The sequence below is a fragment of the Mustela nivalis genome, assembly GCF_964662115.1.
Source record: "Mustela nivalis genome assembly, chromosome: 17".
NCBI classification, from domain to species: Eukaryota; Metazoa; Chordata; class Mammalia; order Carnivora; family Mustelidae; genus Mustela; species Mustela nivalis.
In genome coordinates, this window is record NC_139036.1 from 9,174,272 (window position 1) to 9,189,478 (window position 15,207).

General features: G+C 43.8%; 1 protein-coding gene across 1 annotated transcript in view; it reads left to right on the forward strand.

Moving 5' to 3' along the window:
- COX10 (cytochrome c oxidase assembly factor heme A:farnesyltransferase COX10) overlaps window positions 1-15,207 on the forward strand; it is a 131,196-nt gene that overhangs the window by 77,811 nt on the left and 38,178 nt on the right. Inside the window, exon 5 of the mRNA XM_082705767.1 lies at window positions 14,488-14,558. Within this exon, the coding sequence (XP_082561893.1) occupies window positions 14,488-14,558 (71 nt within the window). The remainder of the gene's footprint in view (window positions 1-14,487; window positions 14,559-15,207) is intronic.

Below are 15,207 nucleotides of genomic sequence, written 5' to 3' on the forward strand. Positions count from 1 at the left end.
CAGGCAGAGAGAGAGAGAGGAGGAAGCAGGCTTCCCCCCAAGCAGAGAGCCCGATGTGGGGCTCGATCCCAGGACCCTGAGATCATGACCTGAGCCGAAGGCAGAGGCTCTCACCCACTGAGGCAACCAGGCGCCCCTAGTTAGATTTTTTTGCCCAAATGAACCAATGGGATTTCTTGGCAGTAAAAACTGTGTCATAATTGCAGACTTTTATGTTTCCTTCATCACCATCACAACTCAAAGTGGAAAAGCTACAGATGTGCATACTGAAGCCTTATTAAACCAAGGAGGATCCCTTTGTTGCCTCCACTACTTAGTACCAAAAATGGTTTCAGCTTGTAACATTTACTGGATCGGGGCCTGGGCTGGAGGGGGGGCATCTAAGTGTCTATAAATTCTTGAACAGACTAGAGCATGCTACAGTAATAATAAATATAAACCAAATATTCTGAGGAACGCGGACTTAGCAAGCTGCAGCTACGTATAAACAAGTCAGGCTCTGGGAAATACCATTTCTGGAAAAGTGTTCCCAAAAGTGAAGAGACCTTTCATAAAAGGGGCTTCTTCTGGAAGTCTCTTTAACCTGGGATCTTTGTAAGGACCTTCCACCCTCACACTCATCTTCCAAAGCATTTGTGGTGAACATTTTACATTTCTAATGTGTTTTTGGAAAACCTAAAAGAAATATTGCTTTAAAATTGCCCCAAACCATGTGCAAATCCTTTTTTTTTTTTTTTTTTTTTTAAGATTTTATTTATTTGACAGGCAGGGAGGCAGGCAGAGAGAGAGAGAGGAGGAAGCAGGCTCCCTGCTGAGCAGAGAGCAGGATGCGGGGCTCAATCCCAGGACCCTTGGACCATGACCAGAGCTGAAGGCAGAGGCTTTCAACCACTGAGCTACCCAGGCGCCCCGATGCAAATCCTTTTTTAAAGAATATAGACACATGTATTTGTGTAATTTATTCTTTGTGTTTATTTCTCTCCTTTTTTTCTTATAATAAAAGAAAACTTTGGAAAGAGAACAAAAAAACCATAGACCTACCACTCTGAAACAAATAGTAAACTATAAATTAAGCCATTAATTTATAATTAAATTTAGAGTGAATCATTAATCATTAAATATAGAGTTCCTCATTGCCTTGGTAAAGAACATTTTCCCTATTCATTTACAAGTGATATTGAAATAATATATTCTCGTTTTCCTATAACTGCTTATGTTTTTATTTCTAATTTTAAGCCTTTTATATTAAGAGTAATCTCATTGACCTGTTATGAGACCATACAGAATTTAGATTATTAAATGTGTAATATATGTGGCCAATAATCTTCAGCGAGCCTGTTCTTCATTTAATTGCAGCATTAGATCTGGTTTCTTGGTCCCACAGCTTCCAAGGCCTTCGCTTGCGGTGGTATTTTCTTTAAAAGAAAACTTCTAATAGAATTAATTTTAAGTCATCACATTATGATAAATGGTGAAGGCAATGATGTCTCAAATATATTTAACTTAGCATTTTGAAAAAAAAATAATTGATTTAAACTAGATTCTGCTTTATTGCTGTTCCCCATGTATTATTTTATTTATTTATTTTTAAGATTTTATTTATTTACTTGACAGATAGAGATCACAAGTAGGCAGAGAAGCAGGCAGAGGGCGCAGGGTGTGGAGCAGGCTCCCTGCTGAGCAGAGAGCCCCATGTGGGGTTCGATCCCAGGACCCTGGAATCATGACCTGAGCCAAAGACAGAGGATTTAACCCACTGAGCCACCTAGGTGCCCCTCTCATATATTCTTTTAAAAACTCACACACATGGATATTATCTAGAATTTTCAAACATGATAATAAGTTATAGTACTAATTTATCTACCTGTTAAAGATCAGTTGACAAAATCCCAACTCTAAAATGTGGTTTGTCTTATTAATTAGTATTATACCTAGAAAGCCTACCTTTTATAAGAAAGTTCGGGTCATTTAGTCTATTCTTAATATGGAATGAAAGTCACTGGCATCTGTGTAGACTAAGCTAAATAGAGTAATGGTTAGGTAATTTGGCATTGCAGACTGTTTTCTTATAAAGACATTTATTATCTGGCATTGTGTTGTATCATTACAGATTTAATTATAAGGGTCTGTTTACCTTTATTTGCTATAGATTTTGTGGGAGTGATCATGGTTGTTGTTACTTAACGTTTTATCCTGGCACATAGAATTGAGAATTTCTCTGCCTCCCTTAAGAGAAGCAATATATGATTTGAAAGATTTTGTGTTGTTCTTTTTTTTTTTTTACTATAAAATTGCATTAAATTGAGAACTGTGTGCCATTTGACATTTCTAAAGTGACATCTCTCATTAGAAATGCCCTCAATTAAGTTTTAAAATGTTTTATCTGTAAAACATGACTTGCGATATTGTTTAAAATTCAGTCCCGAGTCAGCTTTTCATCCTTTGTTATTTTACCATCATCACTGCTAGTGTGGGGCCCAGCCAGGCCTTGCTGTGTCTCCCCTTAACCAGGAGTAAGAAAGGGAGGACGGGCATCTCTTAGCAAACCTGCCCTCCCACTAGTGAATTTAAAAAGAAACTCCAAAGAAATGTGGTCAGTTAAAACTAAAACCTTGTTCAGAAGTATTTCCTTAAGACATTAACACTCTCCCTTTAAGCTGTATTTGTCAGAAAATTAGATTGCTACTTTACACAAGTAGTTGTGCAAACATAGAAAAGTGTGTGTGTGTGTGTGTGTGTGTGTGTGTGTATTCCTAATATTCTAAGAATTGCCTCTGAGACAGAAGACTCTGATGCCGACAGGAGCCTTACGGGCATGTAATCTCTCGTAATTCTTCATTTTAAAAAATGCTTAATTTTTTTATGTCGAAGTATAGTTGACATAGGGTTTATTAGTTTCAAGAGTACAACCTAGTGATTCAACAGTTCTGTGTATTAAGCCATGTTCACCACGATAACTGTAGTTACTGACTGTCACCATACACCATTGTTACATCTGTTGTAATTCTTCAAATATTGGGACTTGATGACCAAATGCCACTTTACCTAGCTGTATAATCTTACTAATAAACTCATAGTCACAAATCAGTTACTGTAATTCACAGGCATTTTGAAATGTTGCCTGCTTTCTGGGATCCAGCTGATATTTGGCAGAAAAGTTAGAAATAGTTAAGTTTTCTTTATGCCATTTTTAACTCATTAAAGTAAAACTTTTGAAGAATATTGCCCTTGAAACACTCAAGGCAAATCTCTGAACCCTACTGTACCTTTTCTTTTTTACCAACTCCTTATAAGTAGGAATTTTTAGCCACATGTCTTAGAAAAGTAAACATTTTTACCAGTTTGGTCCCGATTGGAGGAGGACTGGAAATATTTTTTACGTGGATTGACTTCTTTGCTGTTTTCAGATCATTTTGGAACGTGGTGTGTGCACATAAACACTTCTCAGAACAGAGTGACCGCGCTTATGGCATATTACGGTTTTTTTGTTTGGCTTTTCAGGAAAGAAGCCACATACTTAAACTGTTGAGGGTTCTGGGCTGTTACCCAAATGTCCTGTGCATTGTGTGTGACAATTGTCTAGCCCTACCAGAGGAATTTTCAGCCACTTCATGGCTTTCAGCAGAGGGACACTAGACCCTCCTCTGCCGTGTGGATGGTCGGGCTCCGCGCTTGGACGTACATTCTGAATGTATCAATCTCAGAATTAAAGCATTTCCCATAAATGAGGTTGAAGGGAAAGCAGTGGGAACATAGGAACAGGAACCATTGTAAAATCTGTCCAAAGTATGTCGCTAATGACCACCGTATAACACTTCCTCAAGCCCTCTGTGCAAATGTCCAGGGTATTTTATGCGCTCTTTATCCTTTCATGCACTCATTGTTATTTCTCATATTTATTTATCTATCATTATTTTGATGTAATAGTCATTGCTTTAATTCACCGTACGATTTTTTCTAAACTGAAATTCACAAAGAAGCACATTTTGTATTACACTTGTTTTAAACCCGACGATTTTCACTAAGTTATTTCAAATTCACTGTAGGGCATCGGTAAGAGAATATTCTAGGATTGTGGGGGAAGCGGGTAGCGGAGAAATTCTGCTAAAGCTGAAATCCATTTTAAATGTTCTTCCATCACAGAGTCTCAGAGGTGGAAGGAACGGGGAGGGTCATGAAAAGGAGAGGTCCAGGTCACTTTGCCAAGACAACATTTGCTAAGAAAGTCGGTGTCTCCTAGCAAACCAAATCCTTTCCCTTTTCAGGCGCACAGTCTCCAAAGTTCAAAAATAAACTGTAATCTTAGAAGAAACGTGTTAAGCTTTCAACATGTTACTGAAATTTTACAGAAAGAATGTGTTAACTGTTTTTTCGAAGGTGTATATTCTCTGATAGGCAAAATGAATGGGACGTGTATTTTTTTTCCCATTCCTTCCCCCATGACCCCCCCACCCCCGCACCCGCCGCCAGCCGCCTCCCTTTTGCTCCCGCCTTCCCTTTCTCTCCGCTCTGCGATGATTAAACCAACAGGTGCCAGGGGTTGCCGGAGCAAGCTGGCTTAGTGCCCACATGCGTACAGTGGAGATATTGTATCAGCCCAGGTTCTGGTGTATGGCTGTGTCCTTAGGAGGAAAAGGATAACCCAGTTGAAATACATTCTGCAACTCCTCAGAGATTAAGTGTGTTTCCTTTGCTTTATAGTCCAGAATTTTACAGTTTCTTTGTTGGGGAGTTCTCAGATTGCTTAATGATTTCTCTAGCCCCTTGCCCTGGCCCTTCATGACCAGATGTACGTTAGAGCCACAACTGACCCTCTGTAGACTTGCCCGTTTTATTGCGTGTGGTATAACCTTTCCTTCTCTGAGTATCCTACCATTCTCCTGCCTCAGAGTACTAGAAAAGATGATTTTACTTATTTCTTGCCTTTTAAAAAACGGTCATGTCCTCGTTTCTTTCTACTATTTTTTTTTAATTTTTTTTTCTTTTTTTTTTTTTTTGTAAAGAGGAGCATTTAAACTCTTTGTGGTATTTGAGGGAGCTGTTTCCGAGGTCAGACTCCTGTCATATTATTTTATCACGTTCATGTTGTCAGTAAGCACGCCTGTTTTGTTTTACAGTTCTGGAGGGATCCTCAAGGATCTATTAATACGATAGCCTTGTATCCACAGTAGAGCAGGAAGGAGTATAGCACTGGCCGAGGAGATTTTCTCATGTCTTGAGCCCTGCTCTAAAAAGTGTGTGTGTGTGTGTGTGTGTGTGTGTGTGTGTGTTTAATTTTCCAGTCTCAGTGTCTGTTCATATCAATAGCCTGTAGTGGGTTTTACTGCATTTATCTGTTCTTCACGATTGGCCTTCAGAGTAAACTATTTTAAAAATGGTTTTTTGCAAAGATGGGATCATAGTCCTCGGCAGCTGTTAGAGAGAAATTCCTTGGAGCTTATTTGGAGGTTTTGGAGGCTGCTCAACCTCACCCCGGACACCTCCTGCTACTGATCACGCTGGCTCAGATGGGGGCCCCAGACTTCATGAATACTGGCAGGAGAGACCAGATGCTAACCTTGTGCTCAAGTCAGGTTGTGGGGCTAGGCGGAGATCACACGTGTTTAGGTACAGCTGCAAGCTGAACGTGCTGGAGAGGGAAGTGGTAGTTGATAGATCACTTTCCTGAGAGGTGGGAAGGCCCAGATCACCCGCCTGGCCAGAGGGATTAGCCCTGGGAGGGAGAGGAGGCTGAGGGTGTCCAGTCCGTGTCCGCAGGAGTAAGAGCAGGAAACGGCAGTGTCCTGTTAGATGGCGTGCATGGAGGGAGGAGCCGGGGATGCCTGAGAGCAGCCAAATGGGGAACCTCCTTGCGGAGAGCGCAGGCCAAGGTGGTGGGAGAGGTTGTGTAGGCCAGCCAGGGTGCAGAAGCACCCTGTGAAACCGGGGGTCGGTGGGGAGGGCAGGACCCCCAGCACACCACCGGCCCCCGCAGAACCCACTTGGGGAAAAGCCGACTGTGGGGCAACGCAGCAAGTCCGGGGGTGGTGGCAGCAGCAGCCTGAGGCATGCCCTCTGTGCTGACGGGGGTGAGTGAGGAGCTGGCGGCTCCCGAGCGGGTGCACAGATGGCTCAGACGGCGGAGCAGGGAGTGCAAGGCCGGCCCACCGCTGCCCGCCTGCCAGGAAAGATCACTTTGGCTACTGTGTGAAACATTAGTACCCGGGATCCCTACTGGCACCAGGAAGTGGTTAGGAGGCTGTTGTAACCTGGGGGACAAGAAGTGGGGTGCCAGAATTCAGGGAGAGGCTCTGAGCCTCTGCAGGGGAGGGAGGGTGTACTTGAGAAATGCTCAGGATCAAGGGTTTGTCCTCCTGTGATTCTTTGGGGGGCTGAGTGGGGAGGAGGAGTTCTCATCGGCTGAGGCTCCGTATGTGTGGGTTTTAATGCTAGATGAGTTAATTCTTGATTAACCTAAAGAGGGTCTCTCCAGATATTGTATTTGTATCATTTATGCAGAATGTTTTATCATCCTTTTTTCCCGAAGTAGGAAACACATGGTCTTCATAGACAACTGCAGAATACAGGGGGTAAAGGGTAATAAATCACCACCTATCTTTCTACCCAGAGACAAATCTTGTAAATATTTTGATGTATGTTCCTTCCACCTTTTTCCAGAAAGCAGTGTTATGAATGGAGATCTCTCGGGCGGGGGACGGGGTGACCTACTGTACTGATTTTGAAGCTGCTCAAAATTGATGAGACTTTCTGAGTTTTGTTGCTTACAGGATGTGGTACTTTGGGTCTCTCCTAAGTGCCGGGTGACCTTTTAGGCCTTTCTGTTACTCTCCTTTAAGGGTGAAGCCTTGAATATAGCTTCGTAAGAGATAGATGGCCGGAGTCGAATGCTGCGGGAAGCACTCTGCCCTGTCTCCACCTGGGGGAAAAGCCACTTCTGAGCATTACCGCAGCACGTATACACGGGTTGCTGCAGAGGCCCCTTGGGGAGGAATCCATGGGAACAAGGAGGCTTGCTTACCTTGTTTACTCTAGGTGTGGTAGGACATTGGTCGGAGGACTGGCTGACCGGGGTTCTTAGCTGATTGGTAAGCCCCAAGTCATGGCCTATGCAATCCTGCTGGATAATGGGCCTCTCCCTGTGCGGGTTTTTTTTTTTTTTTCCCCCCGGCATCCCTTTTAACTTGGTCTGAGATTGACTGAGACATTATCTTGGACCTGGGAAGCTGTGAGCCACATTGGATTGACAAACACTTGTTGACAGCTTTGACAAGACGGATGGAGAAACAAACTGCCGGGCCAGGTTCGCCTGTTTGTTTCTCTGTTGAGTCTTGAGAAGAGTGTTGCTGTCGTGATTCCGCGTAGGGGAAGGAAAAGTTGTGCCTCGTTATCAAAGTCAGTATTTTCTGAGCCTGACTTCCAGACATCTCTAGAACACGTTTTTTTGTTTGTTTGTTTTGTTTTGTTTTGTTTTGTTTTGCACAGGGTTTAACTAACCACAGTTAGAATAGGGAGATTCATCACGTGAGACAGGTTATATTTCTATCTACTCTTGGTATCTGTGTCATTTTCACTCGTGAAAGTCAGGAGGATCTTAAGTACACATTATCTGTGAAGATTAATAGGTGCATTTTACATCTGAGCATCATCTCTCTGGAGTCATAATAATTACTAATGTGAAAGCATGGTATAATAACTCATAATAGGCATCGAATAAATATTTTTCCATTGGTGGGATGGTGTCCTGTCTCTTCAGCATATGAGTATGAGGCAAAAACAGTGATCCACTTACTATAGTATTAAGTAGAACTGTTAAATTCATTCCCGAATTGATTATGAGACACAGATTAATATAAATTACTATTCCCGTATTGATTAATGCCTTTCAGACACTTAAACTGGGAATTCCTTTGCTGCCATTGGCAAGTTACTTTGTAAGTATGACGTATGAAATGAAGTGATTTGGGGTAGTTAGTTTTACAGTGAGTCATAAATAATTTCACTGCTTCCGTCTGCCTGACATCTTCCTACTTTCTTCTGGTAACACAATTTTTCTTTCCTATAGAGAAGATAACATTTGCTGCTTGAGGGAGGTAGAGCATCATGGTGTCTCTCCATCAACACCTCTTCCCGTTCGTAGGATAGTCTCCTCTGCACCTAGCCATGAGGATGGTTCTGGACTTGACTTGTAGAGCTGTCAGGAAATCAGCTTTCTGCCTGGGTTGCCAGGAGCATGGGAGTCCAAGGCTGCCGGTGCCATTTTGGCTGCTTCGTGGAAAGGGCCTGTGAGCAGGAATGTTTGCCAGGTACATTCAAGAAATGGAAAGAGCCGGAATCATGGTGGCACATTTGACACCGAATGTAGTCATTCCTAAAAGCAGGTACTGCCCTGTTATAAGAGAGAAAGTTCCATTTCCCTTTGTGCCACTTTGAGGTGACTGTCTACCTTTAGCAGCTCCAGGGGCCTGAGGGAGTAAAACAGAATACAGGCTCTCTGGAGGGGAAGAAGCCAGAGGGAGCATATGACAATTGGAGGGAAGATGGTGAGGTAGGGCAGCCGAGTACAAAGGAAGAAGTTTAAAATGAAAAGAGGTCCAAGGGGTGCGTGGGTGGCTCAACAGGTTATGCCTCTGCCTTTGGCTCAGGTCATGATCTCAGGGTCCTGGGATCAAGCCCCACATCAGGCTCTCTGCTCAGCAGGGAGCCTACTTCCCCCCCTCTCTCTGCCTGCCTCTCTGGCTACTAGTGATCTCTCTCTCTGTCAAATAAATAAATGAAATCTTTAAAAAAAAGAAAAAAAAAAGAAAAGAAGAGAAAACAAAAGAAAGAAAGAGAAAAAAGAAAAGAGTGCCAAAAGACTACTAGAGTTTTACGAGGAAGGAGACTGAAAACCTTGTTTTGAAAATGAGCATAAATAGAAAGTAAGTTGTTTGCTAAGGGAAAAAGCAAAGTATTACTCCCTTCTGCATAATACATTGTTCTACGTTTGAAATATTTTCTAGTCTTCGTGTATTAGGCCATTGGAGGCAAGAGGTTCAGTCCCATACAGGGTTGACGGGAAACTGCGAAGGGCCAAGATGTAACCTGACCCCAGGAGTCCCTGTTGGGCCTCTTCTCCACTTCCCTTTATCCTAGTCCGTGGCCACAAACAACTGAAAGGAAGGGAGGACATATTTTCCCTGGCTTTGGTTTGTAAAATCCGAGGAAAGATTCTTAGCGGCCCAGTTCCAATCAGATACCCGCTCAGTAAGCCAACTGCTGCGTCCAGGTGTGGATGCTGGGTTATAGGGCCATTTGAGACCCAGTGATCCGAGCCTTCCAAAGGCAGGTGAGACATTAGCCTGGCCCCGGAGAGAAGCAGTGTGGCCTGAGCAGCTGTCCAGACTGTGTTCACGACAGTGTATATCACTTCTGTCAGTATTCCAAGTAGTCAGGGCATATGGAAAAGGGGAACAGCAGAATGGTATATCGGAAGGGTTGGCAATACTGGATTTGTATTTGGTTTTAACACAAGTTGCAAGAGTTTCACTTCACTGTTCAGAAGTCATTGGAGCCAACGGAAATGATCAGAACGTTATGAAAAACTTACAAAGCATAGGAATGAAATGTGAGTAAATTAAGCCCTCTGTATATTCTACAGCCTCTAAATTTCTCATCTAACTATCCTATGTGTTATGTTTTGGAAATATGCTTTAAATATCTAAATGAAAGCACTAAACCTAACTGAAAGGCATTGTAGAAAATGCATGAAAAATGGAATAAAGTGGCGTAATGAGTCCCTTGGGGCTGGGAAGGATTGTTGAGCGCTCATTGAAGGGAACCACCGGTCTTGGTTCACATGGTCCCCACAGTCTTTCTACCCAGCGGTTGCCGTCCTGCTAAATGCAAGCCCTCGTGGAAGTCAGACGCTCCTGCCGTGTTCTGGCACAGAGGCTCGCACTGGATTGCACGTTTGTGCTGGTTCTAGACCTCAGTTCCCATTTGTGGATGGCAGACCTACCAGAAATGTCGACAAGCGAGTATCCTTTCTTCATCCAGATGAAATCACTCCTGCTGCTCCTGAACTAAGACTTGAGAACTGCCAAAATAGTTATTTATGTAAGAGTTTCTGTGTTCCATTAGATAACACCTTACCAGCGTTTGAATAACATGGTTTGTAATTGGAGTCCTCATTACTCCTGTGAAATTAAATTAATAGGTTATGAAGGAAAGATTATCTCAAATACCTATAGAATGTGTTTGAATGTCGGGTTAGGGAGGGAATTTAAACAGACAGAACATTCTAATTACATGTAACTTGAACGAGTTCAATAAAGAATATAGACTTTCAGGGGCAAAGAATTCTTTAACACTTATAAATCATTGGAAAATGAAAGTAATACAATCTACAGACATATGTATTCTTTTGCTCTGATGGTTCATTGAATAAATTTCTTGTGCATATTTGCATAGCTCTCTTTAACATTAAGAGTTATAAATGCAGTTATAAAATGAAAGAGTTAAAAATGCAGACGCCTGGGTGGCTCAGTCAGTCGGAGTCTGCTTTCAGCTCAGGTCATGATCCCTCCCAGTGTCATGGGATCAAGTCCCACATTCAGGTCCTTGCTCAGCAGGGAGCCTGCTTCTCCCTCTGTCTGCAGCTCCCCCTGCTTGTGCTTGCTCTCTTTCTGTGTCTTTGACAAATAAATAAATGAATAAAAATCTTTTTTAAAAAAAGGAATTATAAATGCATGTGTATCAGGAAGCCTGTCACTCAGAACTCCAGATAAGATGAACATATTAAAAAGTCAAACTCTTTTAAATAGTGACCCTGTTGACATTAACAGAGAAGAAGCCCGTATTGCGATTTGATCACAGCACAGGGGGAAGGGAGGGAAAACGGAATGGGAAGAAATCAGAGAGGGAGACGAACCATGAGAGACTCTGGACTCTGGGAAACGAACTGAGGGTTACAGAAGGAAGTGCAGTGGGGAGACAGGACAGCCAGATGATGGGTACTAAGAAGGGCACGTGTCGTGATGAGCACTGGGTGTCTTATGCAAGTAATGAATCGTTGAGCGCTAAAATGCAAATATGATGATAAGAGAATTAAAATTAAAAAAAAAAAAAAAAAGAGGGGCACCTGGGTGGCTCAGTAGGTTAAAGCCTCTGCCTTCAGCTCAGGTCATGATCCCAGGGGCCTGGGATCCAGCCCCGCATGGGGCTCTCTGCTTAGCGGGGAGCCTGCTTTCCGCCCCCCACCCCCGCCTGCCTCTCTGCCTCCTTGTGATCTCTGTCTGTCAAATAAGCAAATAAAAATTAAAAAAAAAAAAAAGAATGTCAGAACCACTGTGAGTGATGTAAGGGTTGTATTATGGGGAATTAAGCTGATGCGGTCCTGGGAGAGAAGCTGTCTGGTGCTAGGCTGAGATAAGCAGGACTGTCAGGAAAGTAGGGGTAGGAAGCCACCTGAGATCCGCAAGGCTGAGCCGAAACGCATCTGAACAAACCGGAGCACGTGTCCATCTCTAGCTGCTTCCAAGCCCGCCTCCGAAGAGCGGGTGCATTTCTCCATGCAGCAGCGCACAGCCTTGGCCCGGTCTGAATGAGAGGTGGACGAGCTGGCTGCAGCCCAGGGAGCTGGCAGGAGCTGCAGCCACGGTGCTCCTCCAGGCCACCAGGGTGACCAGCAGACCCTCCGCTGTGGAGTTGAGCACAGCTTCGACTTCAGCTCCACCTCCCGGGCCAGCTCTGTGGCTCCCCTAAATGTCCAGCTGTGCAGGCACGGGAGTGTGGGCCAGGTTGGCTTCTGATTTAGCTGCCTTGGCACAGCACAGACCCAACAGGCATCACAGTTCGTCCCTTGTCAGCTCAGCTAGCGCTCAGACACACCTCAGTCAAAATTGGCTTGCAAAGAAGGCAATCGCAAAATTGAGTTTATGCCAATGAAATGATCCCTCTTACAACCCAACATCCACTAATCCAAAATTCACCAGCCTCTTTCTGAGTCTTTGGGTGTTGTTCCTTCCTCTTCAAGCTGGGTCATAGTCCCCCTTGAAGTTGAACAGCCTAAATTCTGAGACCCAAGATGAAATACTGTTTAGCATACATTCAGTACTAGGAAATGGGAGAGGGGAATAAAAAGTTTAGTTTATATACATAACGATCATATGAAAATAAAAGTATTTGGCTTCCTTGTTTCTGCCCCTAGTCGCCGGGCCACAAATGGTATTTGTAACTACCTTTTTCTGCCAGCCATTCCATATTCCCTTTGTCCTTGGCGAACCCCTCGGACGGTTGTAGTTCCTTGCCACCGGAGATGACCCAGAACTGAGTTCTAGAAGGGTCTGGAAGTGGAGCTCTTAGACGTTGCTAGTAGGAATATAAATGGCAGGTCCCCTTTGTGAAACTGTGTGCACTTGAAAAGGCCCTTGGGCTAGAGGGTGAAGCAGGATGTTGATTTCTCTCCCATCTCCATGGCCACAGCCTTGTTAGGCCCTCACCCTCCGTCACCTGGGCCGTTTCAGCCAAAACCGTCCTCCAAGGGGCAGTCCTAGTGACCTAGATGCCCAAAATGCATCTCCTACGTGTTAGCATGGCGTGTGAAGGTCTCCACGATCTGGCTCTTCCCCTGCCTCTGGTGCGTCCTCTGCATCCATCCTGCGACACTGATGGTAATAGTTAAACGAGTCATTATTACGTACCTGGTCCGTGCCAAGCACGACGCTGTGTATCAGTACCTTATAATCCTCACATTAACCTTGCAAGTTGCGTGTTACTACCCCTCATTTCACTGGCTATCAGACAGTGTCCCCTAGCCACTCGTCATTGGCAAAGCTGAAACGTCACCGTCATCTCTCCCTGCAGAGCCTGGGGGGACCTTTATCCTCTGGGCTATCCTGAACTCTTTCTAGCTACTCGAGCATATCATGAAATTTCTGCTGCCGCCCACCCTGTGCCTTTCTTTCTGTATGTTTCCTCTTGCGTCTAGACTGCTCTTTGCTTCCCTCCAGACCCCTTAAAGCATCTGACTCCTGCTGAGTTTTGAAGTCTGTTTAAGAGGGCTGGAAGGATGTGTGCCCTGCCCTGCCTGCCTCCCAGGCTGGTTCAGTGCCCGTGTTAGCACAGCTCTCTCTTCCACTATACTCTGCACATTATCATAATCATCTGTATCCTGGTCTTTCCGTTAGATTATAGGTCAGCAGACCTTTCTCGGTAATTGGCCAGAGAGTTAATATTTTAGGTCTTGTGGGCTATGTTCTCTCTGTTGCAACTACACAACCCAGCCTCTGGGGCGTGAGGGCAGCCATAAGCAAGACAGACAGCGAGTGTGGGTGAGTTCCCACACAGCTCTGCTAATGGACACTGAAATCTGACTCTCCTATCATTTGCACATGTCACAGAATATTCTTCTGCTTTGTATATATTTTTTTCAGTCATTTAAAAAACAAAATTATCGTCTTGTGAGCCATACCAAAGCAGGAGCAGGCAGCTGGATGTGGCTTATGAGCTTGCCGACCCCTGTGTTATAGTATGAATTTCCGGAAAGCAGAGCCAGAACCTCATTGTTAGGGTCACCATACCTGTGTATTGCCAGATTGGGCTGCTTTGAGAGCGAGAAGTGTTGCTGTTAGTGGTGCTGGGATCACAGGTGTAAAGGGGGAGCTGCCCTGGGCAGAGAGGGGTGGTGACGCCTGTCACAGTGTCGCCTTGTTGGCTGTGTACAGTTCCATGTGGGTCCTCATTACCTCAGCCCTGGTTCTTGACTTTAGTGTCCCATTTCCAGTGGTTGATTCACAGGCTTGGGGATGTGTGCAAGGTTCTGAAATCGTCTAGAGCATGAAAACTTTACTCCTACAACAATTAGCTTCCTCTGAAGGAAGCAGCTGTATACTTAACTGGTTTTCAGAGTGGATCGAACTGAAACCATGCATATTCTGGACAATTAAAGCTTATAATTTTTTTTTAAGATTTTATTTATTTGAGGGACGCCAGGGTAGCGCAGTCATTTGGGCATCTACTTTCAGCTCAGGTCATGATCCTGGGGTCCTGGGCTCAAGCCCTGCGTCAGCTCCCTGCTCAGCAGGGAATCTGCTTCTCTCTCTCACTCTCCTTGCTTGTGCTCTCCCTGTCTCTCTCAAATAAAATTTTTAAAAATTTTATTTATTTGAGACAGAGAGCAAGCATGAGTGGGACGAGAGGCAGAGGGAGAAGCAGGCTTCCTGCTGAGCAGGGAGCCCAACGGGGGGCTGGGTCTCAGGACCCTGGGATCATGACTTGAGCTGAAGGCAGATGCTTAACTGGCTGAGCAACCCAGGTGCCCCCCTTTTGCATAAAAATTTTAAATATGTCTCTCCCTGAGAATTTTCCTCCAAGTACGAAGAATATAAGTCTGTATGATCAAAATTAAAAGGACATTTACTGTGGACAAAAGTATAGAACTGAAGCAGAAGAGGAGAATTGTTTCACATTATAGTTAACGTCTTCTCTCTTTTTTCAATCTTTTTGCAGTTTTTCGAGGTGCCGTTTGATTCAAACATGAATAGGACAAAGAACAGACCTCTGGTTCGTGGACAGATCAGGTAAAATCATGAATAGAAGTCTCATGCGTCTTCTAGAACATTCCTTTGCTCGTTCATCCTGAATCACGTCCCAGTCTTTTGCCTTGAGTTGTGAACTGAAAATAACACCCCTCCCCAAGGGGCGCGTTGATTTGGGTGCATGGTACTTTTCAAATCTCCCCAAAATGTACTACAGAGCCCTCAAAATGGATCTAAGATTTGCCGTTCTGTTGTGGGAGTAACTCATGCAATGAATGTCCTTATGAAATTCCATTTTGAAATGCAGACTTGTTTCACTTGTAGTGGCTGAGGATGAAAACACTCCATTAACACAAATGATTTCAGACAAATCCATATAGGGTCTCAGAAGAAAGATCTGTCTGAAGCCTTACCTTTTCAGACAAACTGATAATGCTGTTATCTGCCGAGGAAAGCACTACCCCCATTACTCTCCTTTCTACCAAATTCAATTAAGTAGAACTAAAAGGCATATAAATATTTTAATATCACTAATGGTTAATAATTAAACATTTTACTTCCTGGAGACCTTGAAACTGGCATTTAAAAAAAATTTTTTTTTTCAAATCCAGTGGATATCATAAGCCAAGAAGAAGAAAAAGAAACAAATGGTTTTACTGACAATTCTAAATCAGCGAACCTTCTCCTGTTT